This window comes from Lynx rufus, unplaced genomic scaffold (genome assembly GCF_022079265.1).
Source record: "Lynx rufus isolate CCGP_SWC_20201006 ecotype Redwood Valley unplaced genomic scaffold, mLynRuf1.p SCAF_1, whole genome shotgun sequence".
NCBI lineage: Eukaryota > Metazoa > Chordata > Mammalia > Carnivora > Felidae > Lynx > Lynx rufus.
This window is the reverse complement of record NW_025814823.1, coordinates 173,036,415-173,057,440: the sequence shown is the minus strand read 5'-3', so window position 1 is coordinate 173,057,440 and position 21,026 is coordinate 173,036,415. Positions and strand designations below refer to the sequence as shown.

At 53.5% G+C, this 21,026-nt stretch overlaps 3 protein-coding genes and 1 long non-coding RNA gene across 13 annotated transcripts in view; 1 reads left to right on the top strand and 3 right to left on the bottom strand.

The window, feature by feature from the left end:
* Positions 1-6,044: 6,044 nt before the first annotated feature.
* On the bottom strand, positions 6,045-12,203 carry DOK3 (docking protein 3). The gene is made up of 6 exons (XM_047090385.1): positions 12,047-12,203; positions 10,512-10,707; positions 9,250-9,555; positions 7,361-7,460; positions 7,078-7,250; positions 6,045-6,957 (listed from the first exon to the last, which is right to left on the bottom strand). Exons 2-6 carry the CDS (start codon positions 10,575-10,577, stop codon positions 6,259-6,261), a joined length of 1,344 nt encoding a protein of 447 aa, XP_046946341.1. The 5' UTR covers positions 10,578-10,707; positions 12,047-12,203; the 3' UTR covers positions 6,045-6,258.
* On the top strand, positions 11,896-18,441 carry LOC124519928 (uncharacterized). Of its 2 annotated transcripts, none has more exons than XR_006964218.1 (2): positions 11,896-12,121; positions 17,174-18,441. It is a non-coding gene; the product is annotated as an uncharacterized LOC124519928 (long non-coding RNA). The 2 variants fall into 2 exon arrangements; XR_006964219.1 differs by lacking the exon at positions 11,896-12,121 and adding an exon at positions 12,201-12,577.
* DDX41 (DEAD-box helicase 41) lies at positions 12,607-17,965 on the bottom strand. Its single transcript, XM_047090377.1, has 17 exons — positions 17,886-17,965; positions 17,694-17,804; positions 17,280-17,439; positions 17,128-17,202; positions 16,941-17,001; positions 16,677-16,813; positions 16,217-16,289; positions 15,942-16,095; positions 15,729-15,865; positions 14,713-14,875; positions 14,402-14,533; positions 14,039-14,110; positions 13,807-13,903; positions 13,518-13,667; positions 13,363-13,434; positions 13,136-13,246; positions 12,607-12,956 (listed from the first exon to the last, which is right to left on the bottom strand). Exons 1-17 carry the CDS (start codon positions 17,910-17,912, stop codon positions 12,820-12,822), a joined length of 1,869 nt encoding a protein of 622 aa, XP_046946333.1. The 5' UTR covers positions 17,913-17,965; the 3' UTR covers positions 12,607-12,819.
* Positions 18,442-20,600: 2,159 nt separating the features above from the next.
* FAM193B (family with sequence similarity 193 member B) overlaps positions 20,601-21,026 on the bottom strand; it is a 31,794-nt gene continuing 31,368 nt past the window's right edge. For all 9 annotated transcript variants that reach the window (XM_047090333.1, XM_047090311.1, XM_047090326.1 and 6 more), the window contains one exon: positions 20,601-20,983. The gene's annotated coding sequence lies outside the window, so the exon portion shown is untranslated. The remainder of the gene's footprint in view (positions 20,984-21,026) is intronic.

Below are 21,026 nucleotides of genomic sequence, written 5' to 3'. Positions count from 1 at the left end.
GTGGAGCACATGGAGGTGGGTTCAGATGATATGGGGACAGGGGATCTTGAAGCTAGGTTTGTGGAACCCTCTACAGAAGGCTGAAGATAATGGCAGGAGCGGACAGAGTTGAAGGGAGCCCCTGGCTTGGCTCTCAGCCTGACCTGTGGGCCTTTCCATTCCCTGACCCCAGGCAGTCAACAGCCCTCTGCCCTGGGACAACCCCACACTGATGAAATGGGCTGTTGCCTGGTACCCCACTCCAGAGCGGTCAGCGCCTGTGGTGGGGGTGTAACAGGGTGACTCTAGCGGGGGTGGCAGAGTCCCCACTTTGTCCCCATGGGTCATCCCAGGCAGCCAGCGCAGGTGGCAGGGGAAATTGAGAGCCAGAGTGTGTGGGTAAGTGAATAGGCGTCCACCCCTTAGCTCATTCTAGGGCATGGCTGCTGCTGTTCTCCCCCTCTGCCATCATCACATTTCCCTCTTCTGCATCATTCCCCTCACTGAACAAACTACTGTAAGAGTTATCTTTAAAGAAATCCTCTTTTGACCCCATCTCCCCTCCAACTATTGCTCTTTTGTTCTATTCCCCTTGGGAATAGAATTTCTCACAGGAGTTATCTATAGCCTTGTCTGCACTTGCTTTCCTCCTGTTCCTGCTTTCCTTCTGCTCTTTCTTTTTTAAATGTTTATTTATTTACTTTGAGAAAGAGAGAGCTAGAGAGCAAGTGGGGGAGGGGCAGATAGAGGGAAACAGAATCCTAAGCTGACTCCAATCTGTCAGCGCAGAACCTGATGTGGGGCTCAAACTTACAAACTGCAAGACCGTGACCTGAGCTGAAACCAAGAGTCAGACGCTTAACTGACTGAGCCACCTCCTGCTCTTTCTTGAACTCACTTCAGTCAGGCCATTGTTTCCGCCAGTCCTCTAAACTGATTCCCTCTTCTCAGGGTCTCCAATGACCTCCACGTCATCACGTCAATGGTGATTTCTCAGCCTTCCTCTTACCCTGCCAGGGAGCAGCACTGGTCCAGGTGCCTTCCCTCTTTCCCCTGGCTTTGTGCCTCCTCCTGCCCCACTGGCTGTTCCTTCTCCACTTCCTTTGGCGGCTTCTTATCTGCCTCTCAACATGGCCATAATATGTTTTCTGGCTACATTCATTCTCTGGGACCCCATCTTATCCTGTGACTATCAATAACACCTATATGCCAAGGACTCCCAAGTTATATGTCCAGCCCTGACATCACCCCAAGAACTCCAGACTCTAATATCCAACACCATGCTCAATCTCTGTTTGGAGGTTTACTAGATATCTCAACTCATCATATCCCAATTTGAACTTGTGATTTTCTGCCTAACTTTTTCCTCACCTTAGTAAATAGCATCACAGTTCATCCACCTGATCCAGTAAAAATATGGCATTATCTTTCCTTTCTGTTATACCACAGACTCTGCAAATTCCACCTTCAGAATATGTTCCATATCTGGTCACTGCTGCCAGTGTTGTCCTAGCCTAGGCACTGTCTTGTGCCTGGACATCTTAACAGTCTAACAGATCTTCCCGCTTCCATCCTTACCTACTCCAGAGTCTCTGTGCAGCAGCCAAGGTGATATTTTAAGCAGAAATCACATCACATCATCCTCAGCTTTTAGCATTCCATTAGGTTCTTGTTGCACTTGAAATAACACTAAGGCCCTTAATATGTACATCGCATTAAGAAGCTCAATCTGCCTCTCACCACTCTCCTCCTTGCTCACTCTGCTCCAAGCATGCTGGCCTCCTTACTGTTCCTCCAACACATCAAGCATATTCCTGCCTCAGGGATTTTGCACTTGTAGCTCCTTCTGCTTGGAACAGTTTCCCCTGATATCTAAACGACCAGCTCTCTCACTTTGTTCAGGTCTCTGCTCAGCTGCTGCCACCTCCAAAGGGCCTTCCCTGATCACCCTATCTAAAACAATAGCCTCCTAATGCCTCACTCGCATCAGGCACTTAGTCCCTTACCCTGCTTTATTTTTCCCCATAGTACTTACCACCATCTCACATTATATTAGGTGCTTGTTTCTTCATTGCCCTTTGTCCCCATTAGAATGTCAGTCCCATTAGAGCAGGGACTTGTCTGTCCTGTCCACCATTGCCCCAGTGTCTGTACACAGTAGATGTGAATGAACAGATGAAAGAAGGATTGAGAAAGTGAAACAGCAAATGAGTAAAGGAACAAGTGGCAGCCTGGGGGTCCTGGCAGCCCTCTAGCAGAGGACTCCAGGGTCCTATTCCTTAGATTGTGCAAGGCTCAGACCTGGATGATGCCACCAGTGTTCCCTGCATAGGCAGCCCAAGGGAAGGAACAGGCCTCAGGCTAGGACACAGTGCCCCCTAGTGTCTGGGACCCCTGCATTTCCGGGGTGAGGCCCTAGAATCCTGGAGATCTGCAAAGACATTCTCTTTCATAGACCATTTGGGACCTCACAAAAACTTTTTTGCCATAAAGCAAACAGGCTTGGATTTGTAATGAAAAGCATGCCAGAACAGAGATCCAGAGTTCTGGGTTCCAGTTCTGGCCATCACCCTAATACTTTGAGTAACCTCCAGTGTGTCCTGGGATTTGCTGAGCTGCCAAGGGCTGGCTTGTCACCATGGGGTGAAGGGGTCTCTGCTGTAGCCAGAGTGACTGGGGATCCCCCTGGCCTTAGCTTGCCCTATGGCCGGCAACCTGAGCGATCATGGGAAGACTTTCCCTGTCATGGGTAAAGTCTTAGGAGGAGCTTCCATAAGTGGGAAGGAAATCTATCTCCCCATGATTTCAACATCCTTTCAGACTTTTCTGTCTGTGGCCAGCACTGCAAACAACCCCCCTGCCCACAACCTCTTTTCACACATTGCGTTTGGAGATACTTTTCAGACATCCAGAAGTCTAGCGTGCAATTGGATTCTTAAATCTGTTGCTCAGGGGGACTGGTCTGTGCTGAAGATATATCTTTTGTAATCATGAGCATTTAGATGGTCTTTGAAACTGGGAGATGGGTTTGGCTCACTTAGGGCAGTGGTTTTCCACCTTGGACTCACACTGAAATCACGCGGGAAATTGAAAAAGCACACTGGTGCCCAGGCCCCACCCAGACTGATGGAATCTCAGGCCCTGGGTGCAGACCCAGGCATGGGCATTTTTAAAAAGGCTCCAGGTGGGCGCTTGTGTGGCTCAGTCGGTTAAGCATCTGACCCTTGATTTCAGCTCAGGTCATGATCTCATGGTTCATGATTTCATGAGCCCTGCATCAGGCTCTGTGCTGACAATATGGAGCCTACTTGGGATTCTCTCTTTCCCTCTCACTCTGACCCTCCTCTGCTCATGCACGCTCTCTCCTACCACTCTTTCTCAAAAATAAGTAATTAAATATTGAAAAAAATAAAAAATAAAAAGGCTCCAGGTTATTCTGTGTGCAGCCAGAGTTGAGCTACACAGTGTCTGAGGCCAGAGCCCCAGGCAGAAGTCTGGCAGAGGAGGAGCCAGAAGAGGCTGGGAAGGAGAGATTTGTGAGGATGGAAGAAAACCAAGTGGAGTGTCAAATGCTGCTGAGGAGTCAGGGAGGCCAGGTTGCTTTTGTTTTGGGGAGCAAGGAAGTTGGTGACCCTGATAAGAGCGATGTAATGGAGCAGGGGGGACCACGGGGAGACTTGAATTGGCAAAAGGGAGAATAGGAGAAAGTGGAAATGAAAGTAATCAACAACTCTTTTGAGGAGTTTCGCTGTGAAGAGGAAAAGGGAATGGGGAGGGGTCTGAAGCAGAATGCAAGGTCAAGGGGTGCCTGGGTGGCTCAGTCGGTTGAGCACATGATTTTGGCTCAAGTCATAATCTCACAGTTTTTGGGTTCGCGCCTGTGTCAGGCTCTGTGATGACAGCTCAGAACCTGGAGCCTGCTTCAGATTCTGTCTCCCTCTGTCTCTGCCCCTCCCCTGTTTGTGCATGCGCTCTCTCAAAGATAAGTAAATGCAAACATTAAAAAAAAAAAAGAATGTGAGGTCAAAGGTTTCCTTTATTTTTATTTATTTTTTAAAGTTTATTTATTTTGAGAGAGAAAGAGAGAGAGCAAGCGTGCACAAGCAGGGGAGGAACAGAGGGAGAGAGAGAGAGAGAGAGAGAGAGAGAGAGAGAGAGAGAGAGAATCCCAAGCAGGCTCTGCACTGTCAGCACAGACCCTCACGAACCGTGAGATCATGACCTGAGCTGAAATCAAGAATCAATTGCTCAACCGCCTGAGCCCCCTAGGTGCCCCCAAGGGTTTCCTTCAAAGATGTTAAATTATGGAGCATGTTTACATGTGGCTGGAAATGATGATGATGGTGGTAGAATTCATTGGGCTGAGGAGAAGGGACAGCTCAGTGTGCTGAGCTGTGCAGTAAGGAGCTGGGGTTGGAGTGCGGGCTGGGGAACAGACATTTCTTCCATTGCAGGGGTGGAGGGACATGGTGCAGCTGCTGGGGCCCTTGTTGATGAAGTGGTGGAAGGACAAAGGCGTTCACTTCTGTCAGCTGCTATTTCTCCAGGATATCTTTGAGATGAGAATGGGTAGGGATGGAGAGGAGAAGGTAGGAAGGTCTTGGGAGGAGGAAAGCATCTCTCCTGAGAGTCTGTCTATCTGAGCTTCGAGATCACAACATGAGAGAATGTGGTCAGCCTGGTTATGTAATTTCCGTGGCCATGGGCAGCTGCCAGGGTGCAGGCACAGAGGGGAATTGGGTTCATCTGAAGCTGGGCGCTTTGCCAGACAACTAAGATGGAAGGAGAGAGGAGCACAAGGGGGTCACTCCATTGGTGGAGCACAGAATCTAAGTTGGACAAGGATGCAGACAGTGACTGCACAGATGGTGAGGAAAGGGTCTTGTAAGTCAATGAGGCTGAAGAGGAGCTTTATGGGCCATGCTTGAGGAAGAGGGCTGGAAGGAGAAAAGGAGGTGGCCAGAGGTGGATGCTTGGAAACAAGACTGTGCCGAGGGAGCATCAATGTCATGAAGAAGAGGTTCAGGATGTGCCAAGGGCATGGACAGTTGAGGCGCAGTTGAGGTCAAGGGGCTGGGGGGGGGGCAGGTTCTTGGGGGGCATGATGCTTTTGTGCATGGAAGCCCCAGGGTTAGTGACCAGAGTAGCATGAGGGCACTATAGTCTTCAAGAGGTTTGCTTATCTCCTTCTGGAACGTGGGCTTCTTGAGAACAGGACCTCATTGTCTTGAACATGGCTGTGTCCCCAGTGCCTGGCATAGAACAGGCAGGTAAGTAAAACTCTAAGGAATGAATGCATGCCCGGTAGGTAATTTGAATTTTGTCCTTGACAGTTGAGGAGACTGAGGCCCAAGTTTCCCTAGAAGTGTCTGCACATTTTTAAGTCTCAGTGGAGCAGGCATTTTGGTTGTGCAGATCTTTGAAGTCCCTTTGACCCCCCCCCCTGCTCCCCCCCCCCTCTTATTTCCTCCCCAGCTCAGGCTTCCTGGCCTCCAGTTAGACTCCCTCAAATTTGTTTTCCATGCTTCTCCTTTCTTTATCTGGCTGTGTCTCTCTGCTGAAGATGAGACCAAGCTCATTGCAGGATGGTCAGGCCTCTCATGCTCGGCCACCAACTCCCTATCAGCCTCTTGGAGCCCTCTGTGACCATGCTTTTCCCTTCATCTCAGGGCCAGTGCATACCTACACTCAGCCTGGAAAGCCCTGGGGCTAGCTGCCCATCTGGTAATGCCCTGCCTACCCTTCACACTTAATTCAGAGGGCCCCTCACTCATCAGCAAGCCCAATTTCTCCTCCTGTCCTACTGTCCCAGCCATTTTTATTGCCCAGGACTATATGGGCCATAATTGTCTGCACCCCATACATCTGCTCTAGTGGACTTGAGCCCACGGGTTGCAAAGTTTAAGTCTGGCTTATGTGTGTCCCCCAGAACCTAGTACAGGGCACTGGTGTTAGGTGCAGTACACGTGAGTGAGGGGCTGTGTGTCCATGTGGATCAGTGAGTGCCATTGCCAGGAGCTGAAGATTGGAGGTGCACAGTGTGGGCTATAAGGTGGGACCAAGAGCAGAGTTGGGAGGTTTTATTACCAGCAAATCTGTACACTATACATTGGGGGGCCCACAGGGCACATGAGGGGTCCTCCCCAAGCTGCCTGCCTTATATGCGCAGGCTAGAGTGGATGCAGGTGTGTGTCCCAGATGTCCATTGTTTGCCCGCCTTCCCGGCCCAGGGAGAGCAGAGCGCCTTTCTCTCCTGTCGCAGAGATCCATACAAGGCTTTCAGGGCCGGTCGCAGGGGGCTGGGCCCTTCCTCCGCTCACGGCTCAGCAGCGTCACTAGCTTGGCCTTGAAGCCTGAGTGAGCACTGGGGCGGCCAGAGCCCCCCACCTCATCACTGTCATCCAGCTCCAGTTCCAGCAGCCTCCGGTACTGGGCCTCCAGGCTGCTGTCGTGGGCAGGGCTAGGCCAACCCAAGTCCTCGCTGTTATGGTAGATGGGGCTGGCCAGGGGGCTGCGGCGGCTGGGACCCTCCTGCTCTGGGTCCCTATCCCTGGGCAGCATGGGACCTGCCTCCAGCATGCACAGGTTCTCATAGAGGTGCTCGGCCTTGCCTGGGGGCACGCTGGCTCGCTTGCACACTGAGGCATAAAGCCCAGGTGCCGACTCATCATGGGGTGCCGGGCTCAGCAGTAGGGGTAGGCTCTGGGGCCCGGGCTCAACCAGGCATGCCCTCCGGGCGCTGGGTGGCTCGGGCCCCGGGGGCACCTCCCGTAGCTCTCCTGGTGGGTCCAGTGAAGGCAGGGAGGTGGCCCGAGGCAGGGGACAGGGCCGGGGCCCAGCCAGCTCTGGCAGCCGCTCCCGCTGGCGGCCAATGGCAGCAGCCACAGCCCTGCACAGGTCGAGGGCTTGGGGGCTGCTGAAGGCGAAGAGGCCCTCGCCAGAGTCACAGCGGCGGCCGGCTTCAAAGGAGAACACGCCCTGGACATGGGGGTGGGGGGTGGTTTGGGCGGATTAGAGGTGGAGGGACCCGGGGCACCCCTCCACTTGCCACCCTTCCCAGCAGGGCCAGTGGGGTGGGGTAGCTGCCCAGCACCTCACCTTGTCAGAGCCGAACTTGCGCAGGAAGCGGTAGGGCCAGGTGTAGAGGGCCTGGGGGCTGGAGGGCTCCCTTAGCTGGATGGCATCTTGGCCTAGCACCAGGAGGTAGGGCCCCTTCAGCTGGCAGCGGGTGGCAGCCTCCGTCCTCTGTACCACTACTGGAAACTCGCCCTCTGCAGGCAGGATGGTGGTGAGGCATCAGGTACAGCCCATATGGGTCCTCCAAAGGCCCCAGCCCCAAGTATAGGATGGCTGAGTCTGCACCTGCACCTCCCTGACTCACCTTCCTTCCAGGAGGAGTAGATGGAATTCTCCTCCATGGGGACCAGGCCCCTCTTGGGAGCCTCCACCTCCCCTGATCCTGAGGGATACTCTCCTGTGCCCTAAGGAATGAAAAAAGGCCAGAAGTTAGAGCCCTCACCCCCACTTCTCTTCCCACATCCTTTCCCTGGGCCAGTAAACCAGGACTCCAGGGCAAGCAGGAGCACCTAGGGACTTGAGTGCCACTTCCAGCTTTGCCCCTGACCCACTGCATGACCTTGGGCACCCCTCTATTTTCCCACCTGCAACCCCCAGCTTCCCCCTTGAGAGTGCCGAGAGCTGTAAAGTAGTGACACACAAGAGGATGTCCCCATTGCACCTGCACTTGGCCAGGGACTGGGCCTGCCTGTATGTGTCCCTAACAGCTTGGAGTGACAAAGGGGCAGGAGCTTCAGGGATGGGACACATGAGTGAACTGGCTACTAGATCCTCCCCAAGCCCTCTTTCGCCAACTCCCCCTTCCAACTCCTCACCCCCTCAATTCCTCGGAGCTCTATCAGCACCTCCTCCACAACCACCTTGGCCCATAGTAGTATGGCCAGGGTCACATGCAACAGCTTCCTCACTGGTTTTCTTGCTCCTGTTCATTTTCTTCATTTGTTTGTTTTTAATTTAAAATATTGTGTTGAAATACACAACATAAAAGTTACCATTTCACCATTTTAAAGTGTATAATTCAGTGATTTTGGTATAGTCACAAGATTGTGCAACGATCACCTTTATCTAATTCCAGAATTTGTTCATTGTTCCAAATGGAAACCCTGTACCCATAAGCAGTCACTCCCCGGTCCCCCTTCCCCCACCCCCTGGCAACAACAAATATGCTGTCTGTCCCTATGGATTTGCCTATTCTTGGTGTTTCACATGAATAGAATCATACTAATATGTGGTCTTTTGTGTCTGGCTCCTTTTACTTAGCATGATGGTCTCCAGGTTCATTTATGGTATTAGCATATATCAGTACCTCATTCTTTTTTATATGGCCATGTAACATTCTGTTGTATGGATGGACTACATTTGGTTTATCCATTCATTGGTAATGGACATTGGGGTTGTCTGCACCTTTGAGCTATTGTGAATAACGCTGCTCTGAGTGTTCTCATACAAGTGCTATTTGAACACCTGTTTCAATTCTCTTGGGTATACACCTACTAGTGGAATTGCTGGGTCATATGGCAACTCTATGTTTAACTTTTTGAGGAACCTCCAGCCTCATTTCCTTTTGGTCTATCACAGACCCTGTGAAGCTTTAAAGCTCTCAGTCCCTGGCTCCCCAAAGACCCCCCACCCCCGCCAAAGGCTTCTCTCACTCAGAATAAAATTCCAAACTCTGCATGTGTCCTAAAGTAGTTTCAGCTGGTCCCACCATATTCTCCAGTTTTGCTCCCTCCTGGGTTCCTACCCATTCCTTACCCTCCAGCCATGCTGGCCTTTCTGCCCTTTTAACATACCAAACTTTTCCCTGCTTCAGGGCCTTTGCCCACTCTGCTCCCTCTGTTCAGGACGCTTCTCAGACCTTAGTGTCTGCATCACTCTTCCCTCAGATCTTTGCCTGGTGGGTCCTTATTTGTCTTTGAGGACTCAGTCTCACTGTCCCTTCCTGAGAGGCCTTCCCATCTAATGTCCTGCCATTCACCCCTGGTCCTACTCGGGCTTTCATGTTCTCCATAGCATGTATGGCCACTGGAGATTCATTCTGTGGGCTTCTGGGCTATTTCCCTAGGCTTATAGGTGCTTGGCAGGTACTTGCTGAGTGATAGGATGTGAATGAGCATGGAGATGAACAAGGTGGGGGAGTCAGGTGGTCCACCTCTGGCCCCTGGATGCTCTGCCCACCAGCCTTATGCTCACCTGGAAGGCCAGCTGACAGATGGGGCCCATCCACTCCTGGCGATGCTGTGCGGCCAGTAGATGACTGCGCTCTGTGGTGGTGAGCAGGAAGGCACCAGTGTCTCTGGGGCAGTTCTCACCATCAGCAGGCAGCACAGACACGCAGTCAGCCAGGCGGATGACCCGCCGTTCCCCACGCCGGCCAGGTCCCGCAGACCTGTCACCTGCTGGCCCCAGGCCACCATCCCGGACCTCCCAGCTTTCCAGCCGTGCCACACCTGATGGGCCTCCTGCATACAGCAGACCCCATACTTTTCGCCAGGACTTCTGTGGGAGATGAGGATGAGGGATAAGACCCTTGGGTAGCAGTTCTCCCCATAGCTCAGCTCTGCACAACCTGCTTGGCAAATGCTCCTGACCACCCAGGCTGGCCTCTGCTTGCCCCAGAGGAGGAGGCCTTGCCAGGGCCAGCCCAGCAGGGGGAAGTCTGTGCTTGGGGCCAGTCATTTGTGGGTTCAAATCCACTCCACAAATTGCCTGTGACCCCCCCCGCCCCCGGGCACTAGTGCCCTCATATCTCAAAAAGTTATGAGAACACAAGGTTGAGGCTTCTACTGGATAATGTCTCCGAAGTATCTAGCAGCTAAGCAGATCACCTGACACTACCATTATGTTGGTACCCCCTAACACCCAAAGAAAAGATCACTTGGGCCAGAGGGACAAGGCCTGGGGCAGGAGGAAGGCCTCAGTCTCATGATGGCAAGGAAGGAAACATGCAAATAGCGTAAAGCAAAGGAAACAGACTGTTTATCTGACCAGGCAGCAGCTGCAGCTGAGCTGTGAGGGTGTAGGGCCTACCGCCTGGTGAGAAAGGTAAACTCCCCTATGTCCCTTAACAGAGCTGGGAGGAGCTGAGCCCTCTTCTGCAGGGTGGGGCTCCTCCAGCTCAGCCCCCTGCCTTCTCTCAAGGGGCCTAGGTGCCTCTACTACACAGGGCGGAAGGCTGTTGGGTTAGCTACCCTTGCAGCTCTGCTCTGCCCCAAGGTTTGGAGTCTTAGATCCTCCCCACACTTGGCTTCCCCATCCGTAAGCAAGGCAGAGTCTCAAAAAGGCCCACTCAGCCCAACCCACTCAAGCTGAGAACGGGGTTCTGTTCTACTCCCCAACACCTTGCTTGGGTCCCCCACCCTGACTCCCTTCCCCATTCTCCTAGGTCCTGGTAGGCTGAGGCTGGGGCAGAAGCCTACTGTCCTGGGCAGCTGCCTGCCAGCCAGGGTCCTCACCTTTCCAAACTTGACGTGCTGCTGGTAGAGGATGCCGTCCTTGATGGGAGTCTCCAGAGGCTCCATGGCCGCAGCCAGGCCCCAGGGCTGCCACTCCGATGGCCCGAGGAGACTGGTGACAGGCCAGAGGGGAACTCCTCACACTTCCCCTTCTGGCCACTTCCCCCTCCCTCTGTCCAGAGAGGCAGCTGCAGGGCTGGGGAGGGGGAGGGGAGCCTGTCTTCAGTAAAGGAGCTAGGAATGGGTAGGGGCATCACATATTTCTCCCTTGGGGTTCAGTTGGCCCAAGGTGCCCACATGTGCCTGGCCCTGGCAGGGGCCTCAGACCGCTGGATGGCAAATGACCCATGTCTGCACCTGGGTCAGCTGGCTGTGAGTCATAAGCTCCAACCTCTCCTCTGTGCAGGGTGGTTGTACACCCCAGCACCTGACATTCCCACAGCCCTGCCCCAGGACCCCCCCCTCTAGCCAGACTGGCCAATTCCCTGCTTTCCCACTCTTGAGCCCTGATTGGTACCCTCTCAGTCCTACTCTGCTTGTCTTTATCTTGGAACTATTTCTAATATTCATTTGCCCCTGTCCATTACCAGCCTCACATCTCCCCTTTGAACCACTGTCCCACAGGGCCCACCATGGTCCTTTCTATCAGCCCCAAACCAACCAGTCTCTCCCCTTCCCAAGCCTTTCCTGGTTTCCCACTGCCCTTGGGTCTAGCCTGGGCTCCTCAGTGCATCACTCAAGATGCTGTGTTCTGGCCTCTACCTCCCTTCAGCCCAATGCCTCCAGGGAACCCCCTATCACTGTGCCATTCCAGCGCCAGGCTGCCTCTTCCCCTGGGAGGTCCCCTTGACCACCCCACGCTGTCTGAGCACCAGGGCCCCACCAGTGAAGCTCAGTCCTCATGGCAAGGCCTGGTCATGTGAGTGTGGGTGGTGTGCTCCCAGTAGGCCCCTAGAGAGTTCACATGTTCTTTTTTGAACTTTGCTTCTTGCTGGGCACCTTTTTTTTTTTTTTTTGCCTCACCTTGCCAGAGGCTAACATCGGGGCTCTGAGTGTGTGTCTGAATTCTGGGGACAGACTCATGTCACTCATTCAATGCCACGTTTAGAAAGGAATGTGTAACCAGGCTAAGCAATACTGTTTGGGGTCACATATAGGGTGCGGGCAGGAAATCTTTCCAAGGGTCTCTCCACCTGGCTTTGTATCCAGTGTAGTCCGGGCAGCCCCGAGCTCCAGTAGCTTGACACCATGTCCTTTGCATGCTCATTGCCATTTCAATGATGAGGAAATTGAGGCTCAGAAACATTAGGTAACTTGCCCCAAACCAAACACCAAGTGACAAACATGGCTTGAGCAACTGCTGTCCTGCTGGGATAAGCATGTGGTCTTGCACATGAAGTGCCGGGCACAGAGAAATCGTTGCCAGTGCTCTTCCTCTGCCTACCCCTTGCCAGATGCTGAAATCCTGTTCCATTTGCCAGCGGTCTCCTGACTGCCACCCCGTTATCCATTTCTCATCTGCCTCTGCCACTTACCTAGGAGCTTCCCAGCAGACGTCTATCTGGATTGCCTGGATCCTGAGCCCAACAGAGAGCTGGGCACGGAGTGAGGTAAGTGAGCACTAGTGGCTTGAGCAGCAGTCCTGTGGCATCTGCTTACCCCCTTGGTGAGGGGAACAGAGGGTTCCTACTGGGAGCCTGTGTGGGCCGGCAAGTGGGCAGGGGGCCTGAGGCAGGAAGTCGCCTCCCAAGGGGCCCCAAGAGCTTCATTCAGCTGACAGGAAGAGGGAGGCTGGGGCAAGGCTGGAGATTATAAAGAGCCAACCAGAGACCAGAAAACCCAACCATTTCCCCTTGGCCCACCAATGCGGTCTCTCGAGTCACCAATCCAGCTAGCCCAGAGGAGATAGCCAGAGCCCCCAGAAGGGGACCCCAGCTACATGGCTGCTTCCACAACTAAGACCCAGCAGGCTGAGTGTTGGCGGTAGCAGTAGGAGATGCCAGTTCCCTGCCTCAGAGGGGCTATGGAAGTCAGAGGGTGAGGCCTACCCAGGAAGCAGGGGTCAGGTAAGACGAACACAGAGGTGGGGCTGGGCTGAGACCAGAGAGGCTTGTGCTTTAATGACAACTGGGGTAAAGGGGAACAAAAATAGAATCCTGGGGGACACAGGGAGCAGGCAGCCAGGCCCAGCCTGGCCCAGCCCAGGCCAGCTGGGCCAAGGATGCTGGCTTTTTGTCCAAGGGGCTGGTGTGTATGTGGGAGGTGGCTGGAGACTGAGGCCTCTTGGAGACAAGGTATGATAGATGGCTTAGAAGTCCATGGAGCTGTGAGCCAGGTAATCCTTGCGGCCAATGTTGCTGACCTGCTTGGTCTGCATAGCCTCCAGTTTGGGGCAGTCCGTGATTCGATGGCCCAGGCCACCACAGAAGGCACAGCCACGCTCTCCTGGGGGCACGGGGGTGAGAGTCAGCATGATTGCAAGGCCAGGCTCCATACCCCAGACTTTGGCTCCCCCAGGACCTCCTGCCCCTGCCCTCTGATGTGCAGCACAGACTTGTTTTCTGGTGTTCCTGTCATGTCTCCCCCCACCCCCCACTGGACCCCCACTCCTGCTCCACAGTCACCTCCAATGTCCAGCATGGACTCATCTCCACAGTGTAGCACTTGCAGCACGGGTGGTACCTTCTGCTTAGCCTCTAGCAGCAGGGCTTTGAGGTCCATCAGCACCGACTCATCTGTGGAGGCAAGGATGGAACCATCAGGACCAACCCTGGGCCCTGTAGCCAAGACCCGTGTAGCCACAGGCAGATGGCCCAGGGGACAGCTGAGGTGGCCCTGGTGGCAGACTTACCACAGGCCTTGTTGATGAAGGTCGTGGCAATACCTGTGTTTCCTGAGCGCCCGGTACGGCCGATACGGTGCACTGCAGAGAGAGGGAACAAATCCTCTGGCCCACTGCCCATGGGTTGGGGTCTAGCCCGCACCGCTGACCCCCAAGCTCCCCACCGTAGTTCTCGATCTCCTCAGGCATGTCATAATTTATGACATGCTGGATGGCAGGGAAATCCAAGCCCTTGGAGGCTACGTCTGTGGCCACTAGGACATCCTTCTTGCCTTCCCGGAATGCCTCGATGGCCTTGGTCCGTTCCTCCTGGTCTGGGGAAGGTTAGGCAGGAGCCATCAGAGTGACAGCAGGAGTCTGGGAAGTAGTGCTAGGCTCACCAGGCAGGGAAAGGGTTTAGGTGAGGGGCTGCAATGGCAGCAGAATCCATGCCTATGCATGCACTACTCTGACCTTTGCCCCCATGGATGGCCACCGCTTCGACCCCCTTGAGCAGCAAGTACTCGTGGATGGCATCCACATCTGCCTTCTTCTCCGCAAAGATGAGCACCTGTCCAGAGGACCAACTCCAGTCATGAGGGTTGACTCCAACTGGGCATGCCCAACCTTCTCCAGCATACTACCCCTCACTGCCCTCTCCCCTTCATCCCAGAGGTCCAGGGTCAGCCTGGCTGGCTGCACTCACGGGTGGGGGTGTTTTCTGTAGGCACTCGAGCAGGTATACCATCTTGGCCTCTTCCTTCACATATTCCACCTCCTGCCACCACAGGGGCCAGGTCAGGTGGGCCTGCAAATGGGCTCACCAGCCATGACCCTGCCACAGAGCCTGGGCCCCCAATCCTGGCTGGGAGGGGACCAGAAGCCTATTGTCATCAAGGACTGGTCACCCTAAGAATGTCTGCTGCTAAGGGCTGAGGCTTAGATGAAACCCCCAGTGACCACAAGGTGGTCCCTCAACCCTACTCCAACAGCTTTGATGGAGCCTAGCCAGATCCAACCCTCACAAAAGAGACCCTAGAAGGTGTCCTCATCAGGAGTGCCTGCCTACCTGGATGACATCCAGGCTGGCGGCTCCGGCACGTCCCACGTTGATCGTGACAGGCTTTACCAGGGCACTCTTGGCAAAGTTCTGAATCTTCTTAGGCATGGTGGCACTGAAAAGTAGGGTCTGCCGCTGGCCCTGAAAAAGAGTAGGGTGGGAATGAGGGAATGGGAGGCCTGGGAAGACCAAGGAGCTGGGATGTAGCCCCCTGAATCAGGGCCAGTGGGTATGCAGTGCAGGGCCTCAGGGCCTGCCACAGTTGAATGTGGCGTCCTGGGGAGGGTGGCCAGAAGCCCTGGCCAGGCAGGCATGGGCACCTTGAAGTAGGAGAAGATGGTGCGGATGTCGCCCTCGAAACCCATGTCAATCATGCGGTCAGCCTCGTCCAGAGCCAGGTAGCGACAGATGTCTAGGCTGACCATCTTCTTCTGCAGCAGATCCATGAGGCGCCCAGGGGTGGCCACCATCATATGCACACCACTGGGGATCAAGAAGAGACCCTGAGGTCAGGGCTACCTGCCCATCCCTGCACCTAAGGGCTGCCACTCTGCTCATTCTGCCCTCTGGCCTCTTTCCTGTCTCTCCTCATCTGTCCCCTCATCACTTCCGCCACCCTGCCCTACTTGCAAAACACATCTCTCCTGGAAGGGGCTACAGCTTTCTTGACCACTGCTCTGCTCCAGAGCTCCTACCCAGCCATGAGTCACCTCTGCTTGCATATCCTTCCCCCTTCTAGATCACTCACTCCCCTTGCCCCCAGGAGGGTTTATCTGAATCTCCAAATAGGCCTTAGTCTGTGCTCCTGTAACTCCCTTTGTAGGTGTTGACAGGCTCACTTTCCTGGTATGCGGAATTAATCTTTTCTGTATCTGAATCTTCCTTGAGACTGGGAATGCCTTGGAAAGAAGGGTCTAGGTCTGGCTGGTCTGTGACCCCAGAGCCTGGTCCAGGGCATCTGGCATTGTCTCCTAGGGACTGCGCTGTGTGGAAAGGCCATGGATCCAGCCCTGCCCTAGTGCCTCAGCTTCTATGATGGACCACACTGGATGGCTCTGACCTTCCTGGAAACCCTGGGTCCTCCACCTCTGTGCCTTCTGCCCAGAATGCCCTGACCCCCTGACCTCCCAAATGTCCCCATTCCATCTGTTGTGCTCCCACAGTACCTTACCACATCCCTCTGTCCCAACCCAACTGATCTCACCATCAGACAAAAAGCTTCTTGAGGACTAGGTCCACAGAAGGTTTCTGTAAGGGTATGTGGGGGTAGTTAAAGCAAAGGGCCCTTTGGTTTATCTACGGGCTCTGGGGAGGCCCAGGGGGTGCTTATGCTCACTGTCGGATGGTTTCCATCTGCTCTTTGACAGACATGCCCCCAATGCAGAGAGCGCAGCGCAGGAGTGGGGAGCTATCCTCCTGTAGCAGGCGGCAATAATACTCCAGAATGCCGTGGGTCTGCCGGGCCAGCTCCCGCTGCAGGCACAGGGGCAGAGGTTAGCACCAGAAGGCAGGCCTGTCTCTGCCCTGCGCTCCAGCCTGGCTTACTTACTGAGGGACAGATGATGAGTCCATAGGGCCCTTCACGCTTGGAGAAAGGTAACCTCTTTTCTTGTTCCAGGCAGAACATGATGACAGGCAATGTGAACACCAATGTCTTGCCTGAACCCGTGAAGGCAATACCTATCATGTCACGGCCAGACAGGCTATTGGGAGAGAACAGGCCCGATGATCACGTTCAGTAGAATGCAGGGAATGGGTCTCCAGATGGATACCTAGTGACTACTCCTTCCCATCACCACCCTCTTCAGGGCCCCCCATACTCACATGGTGGGGATGCCCTGGATCTGAATGGGTGTTGGGTGGTGGATGCCTTTCTTCTTCAGGCCTCTCAGGATGGCTATGGAAAACAACTTTAGCATCATCCTTGTGTCTCATGGATACTTTATCAGGCCCCCAAAGCTGTAAAATTAGCACTACCCTCTTTGAGTTACAAATGAGGCCCAGAGAAAGAGAGAGAGAAAAATAGACTTGTCCAAGACTTCTAGGCTGAGTGGAGGCAGGATTTGCACCCAGGTCCATTTAAGGCTAATGTCACTTGCCCACTGAAGCTCCCTAATGGCAGAGGAAAGTAAATAGGGACAACTGGGGCAAATGTAATTCAAACCTAAAGAAACCCCTCCTCAAATCCCTCCATTCTCACTACCTGACTCATCGCTGCAGATGCTAAGCTCAGGGGAGGCTGGGACACAGGCTCACAGTTGTTTGACCATCAAATTCCCAGTACCTGCAGGAAATTTCATTTCCTTGAAGCTCTTTATGGGTGGTGGGATACCATCTCCTTCCACCAGGATGTGATACTTCTTCCTCACGCGCTCATGCCGCTCTTCAGACATGCTCAGGACATAACGGGGAGGTGTCCAACTGTGAGTGGGTGGTGGGGGTCAAGAGAGGTCCCAGGCACAGCTGGCTCTGGGGTGTCCCTGCCAGGCTCAGCTACATACCATTCCAAGTAAAGATGACTGCTTTTCCACAGACTAGAAAGACATACCTGGTTTTGATTGGATCGTCATATGTGATTCCCTTGGCCATTTCCTTCACCGACATCAAAGCTGAGGAGACAGATCTGGCTCAGGGATGGCTCTTGCTTCCCAGAGGCCAGGACCTTCAGATATAACATGCCTGGGGCTAGGGAGGAGGCTTAGTCCACCTCTCCCCTTGCCTGACTACAACCATACCTCGGCCCTCTGCCACACTCTCCAGGATCTTTTCCTCTTCTTTCAGCTGCTTCTCCTTGGCAGACTCCTTGCGAGCTGAGAAAAGAAGCAGATGTCAGAGACATGCCAAAGCAGTGCACCAAATTGAGCCTCCCCGCTGCTTCCCAGCACACCTTCAGCCTTCTCTTTAAGGTGCTGGTGCTGATCCAGGAGGCTGACGTTGGACTGTGGGCCCAGAGGGATGTCGTCCTCATCTCCCCGGGGCTCGCTGCCGCTGTCCTGCAGCTCCTCCTCCGCAGCTCCTTTGCGCCTTCGTTGCAATAGCTTCTGGAGCTGAGGTTCCACCAGCGCCCCTCAGAGCCAAGCCCAAGACAAAGCGGAGTATCGGGCCCAGGGGGCTTGCGTCAGGATCTTGGTTTTTGGGAGAGGGTCCTGTGCCACGCGACATGGAGGTGCCCTACCCCTCAGATCAGACTGGCAGTCCCTGGTTTGCCTAGGGGCCACGGTCCCAACTACTGACAGCTCACTCCACTGGATGCCACCCTCCCTCCCACACCCTCATTTGTCTTCCGACCCGAGGCCCTCACCAACAGTTGCCGCCGCTGTCGCAAAGGCACGTAAGGCACGTAGTCTTCGTCGTCCTCATCCTCCGCCTCGGAGCGGCTTCCTGTGGCAGTCGCTTCATCTGTGCGAACACGCTACAGATACACATGAATCAGGCCCAGGCCCCCGCTTTCACAGCTGCTCGCCACCCGCACCGACCCCTACCTCGCTCCCACCTTCCGTTCAGGTTCCGAGTCCTCCATCCTTTGCTGTACGCAGGCGCGCTACGGTAAAACCCCGCCTCAATTTTTGCGTGAGATCCAATCAGATGTGAAGAAGCGGAAGGTCGGCACCTAGCAACGACCTCTGAGTGCCGGATCGCGCAGAGGGACAAACTTTCCCGAGACCCTGTCAGGCAGTGCAGCGTCAAAGTACCCTTGGGCGGCTGCGCATTTGTTGCCAGGGGCGGGGGGGAAGCGTCATACAATGCATTATGGGACGCTGGAGGACTTGGAGCATGCGCTAAAAGCTCAAACGAAGCCTGGTGGAAGGTCCCACGAGTGGAGATACAGAAGAGACCCGCCTACCGGAGGCCTAGCTTCGCCCATAGCCTGACGTCATCTGGCACGTTCCGGGACTGGGCCAGCTGGGACCCCACCGGGGACTCCATCCCGGGCACGGGACGCGGGTAACGAATCAACTTGCACTGCAGCTCTGACTGGCGTCCTTATCTATGTGACAACACGTATGTTCAGAGTGGTGAGGGATAAATAAAATACTGATGACAGTGTTTTCGCTGAGGGTCTGTACTTATGTACGAAGTTATTATTATTGTAAATGCTGTGATAGAGCTTAGAGTAACTCACTGCCTGGGGAACCAGAGGCTTCGAGGAGACCTAGATCTGAGCTTCCAGAGAAGTGTAGAATCTCAGAACAGGGAGGGGAGGAAAGGGAGAGAAGCCTTCTGATGGAGGGCCCTGCAGGAGTGAAGGTCTGGCCTTGTGCAAGCACACAGATTCCTCAAGGAACAGACGACGGGTCACGTGGCCGGCTGCTGTAGGGATAGGAGTGGTCAGAGCTAAAGCTGGATAGGTAGACAGGGACCAGGGCATGCAGGGCCCTGTCAAAAGTAACTTCAACTTCACTGGGGACTTTTATTTGAGAAAGAATGAGCGTGAGGGCAGGAAAGGTGCAGAGAGAGGGAGAGAAAATTCCAAGCAGGCTCTGCGGTGTCATTGCCAAGCCTGAGCTCCGGGCTCCATCCCACCAACTGGGAGAACATCGCCTGAGCCAAAATCAAGAGTCAAGGCTCAACCAACTGAGCCACCCAGGCAAGCCCACTGGTGACTTTTGAAGAGGAGTGATGGGTCAGTACTATTCTTTCCTCCATTCATGTATTTAACATGAGCACGTGCTGGGTATTGTGCACAGTGCTGAAGCAAATGAAAGATGAAGACACAAACCTGACTTGTGAGTTTATGGATTAGTTGAGACAGAAATATAATAGATCTTGATATTCAGGAGAAATATTTTAAGACAGATAAGGTAGTACTTTCTGGAAGCATCACAAGGCAGGGCAAATTGATTCTCATTGTAAAATGGCCTTTCAGCTGGAATGTGAAGGATAAGCAGGAAATGATAAAGGAAAGGTAATCTAGGAAAAAGGAAATTTGTGAGCGAAAGTTGGGAGACCTGAGAGTGCCAGGCCTAGATGAAGACTGAGGTCATCTGGTATTGCTGGAGTGAAGTGCTGGGAGGTGGGGGCTGGTTGTGGAAGCCTCTGAATGCCACCCACAGGTTTTTCTCTGTAGGTAAAGCAGCTCCTTGATCAGACCTGCAATTTTTGAATGATGAAGCAGAATTTCAGATAATTATGCCAGTTCAGTTGCAGCACGGGAGCCTGGTGCAAGAGTTGAAAGGAAAGAAGAACAAAGGTAATACATATACAGACAGGTTTCACAGGGGAGTTTGCATACTTTCTTGGAGATTAGGAAAGTCCAGGGACCAGGAATTGTGAGCCTGTGAGTGATGGTTTTTAACATCTTTAGAAGAGGAAGCTGGCACTGACAGCCCGTGGTGGGATTCAACCTGGGAGGAATAGAAGGGGGAGGGAACAGTTTCTGATCCTGCTCCCACCTCTCCATAAAGGGCTCTTGGTGACTGAGTGGCCACAGCCTCCACTGCTTCCCACACAAGCTCAAGTTAAGTGTCAGTTTTAGAGAGAAAATGACATTGGGGACAAGGAGTTGGAAACACAAGTGTGTACGAGAAAGCATTGTTTAACAAACCTATTATATTAAAATCTGAATTTAAGAACCAGATTTACTGTGGGGGGTGGTGGGGTAGGAATGAGGTAGTTTGCTTTACTTTACAGAAGGGTTCATTATCCTCAACAATCCAGTACTTAGGTTACAGGTCTCATTCCCATTGGAAAGTCAGATCCAATTTAGAGGAACTTCATTTACTCCACTTCTCCTGACAATGTGAATCACCCAGGTTACAGGTGTACAGTCCATAAAGGCCGTAAGCCTTTCCCAGACTCCATCTCACATCAGCTGCAAAGAGATCGAGTCTCACTCCTCCAACTCACTGGTTTTGCAGAGGGGGAAACAAACACAGTATGGGGAAACAGCTGCTCAAGTTTACATACCAGAGTCCTCCCAACAGGAGGAAAGAGCACAGATGCTGCTGTTATACAGGCCTATGCTCTAATCCTAGTCAGCCAGACTGAGTGCACTGAAGTCACTTGCCCGTCTTAGCTTTAGTTTCCTCATCTATAAATTGGGATAACAGTCCCATTTAGAACTGCTGTAAGAATTAAGAGGAAATTACTGAACTGCTGACACATAGTATGTGCTCAATGAGGTTAATGACTAAGGCAGAGCCCATGCTTCTGAGTACATTCCTCACCTCACCCTCATCCCAGACCAGCAAACCACCAACACACCGACTCTGTGTCCAAATGTTGCTTTATCTTTCGGCAGGAAAGATCTTCACAGTATCAAAAGTAAAGAATTGAAAAACAAGAACAAAAACAAAACCAAACACAAAGAGAGCAGTGTTGGGCCAGCAGTACCATCAGCCCCCAGCCCACAAGCCAGTCCAGCCCCCGGGCTCTGAGTGAGGAGGCTGCGTAGCACCAGGAAGCGGCTCTGCGGAGGTCCTGAGGGGCCCCAGCACGGCACAGCGTCCATTCAACTTTTGGTTGGTCCAGGATGGCGAGGAGCAGGGAGGATCTTGGGCAGGTGGATAGGGATGTGGAGGAAGAAACTGTAGACCTTCAGCTGGCAGTTGGGATCTCAGGACACCCTGAAGAAGCTTGACCCGGCAGGGGCTGAGAAAACAGGAGAGCATGGCTGCACCGTGAGTGAGACCTT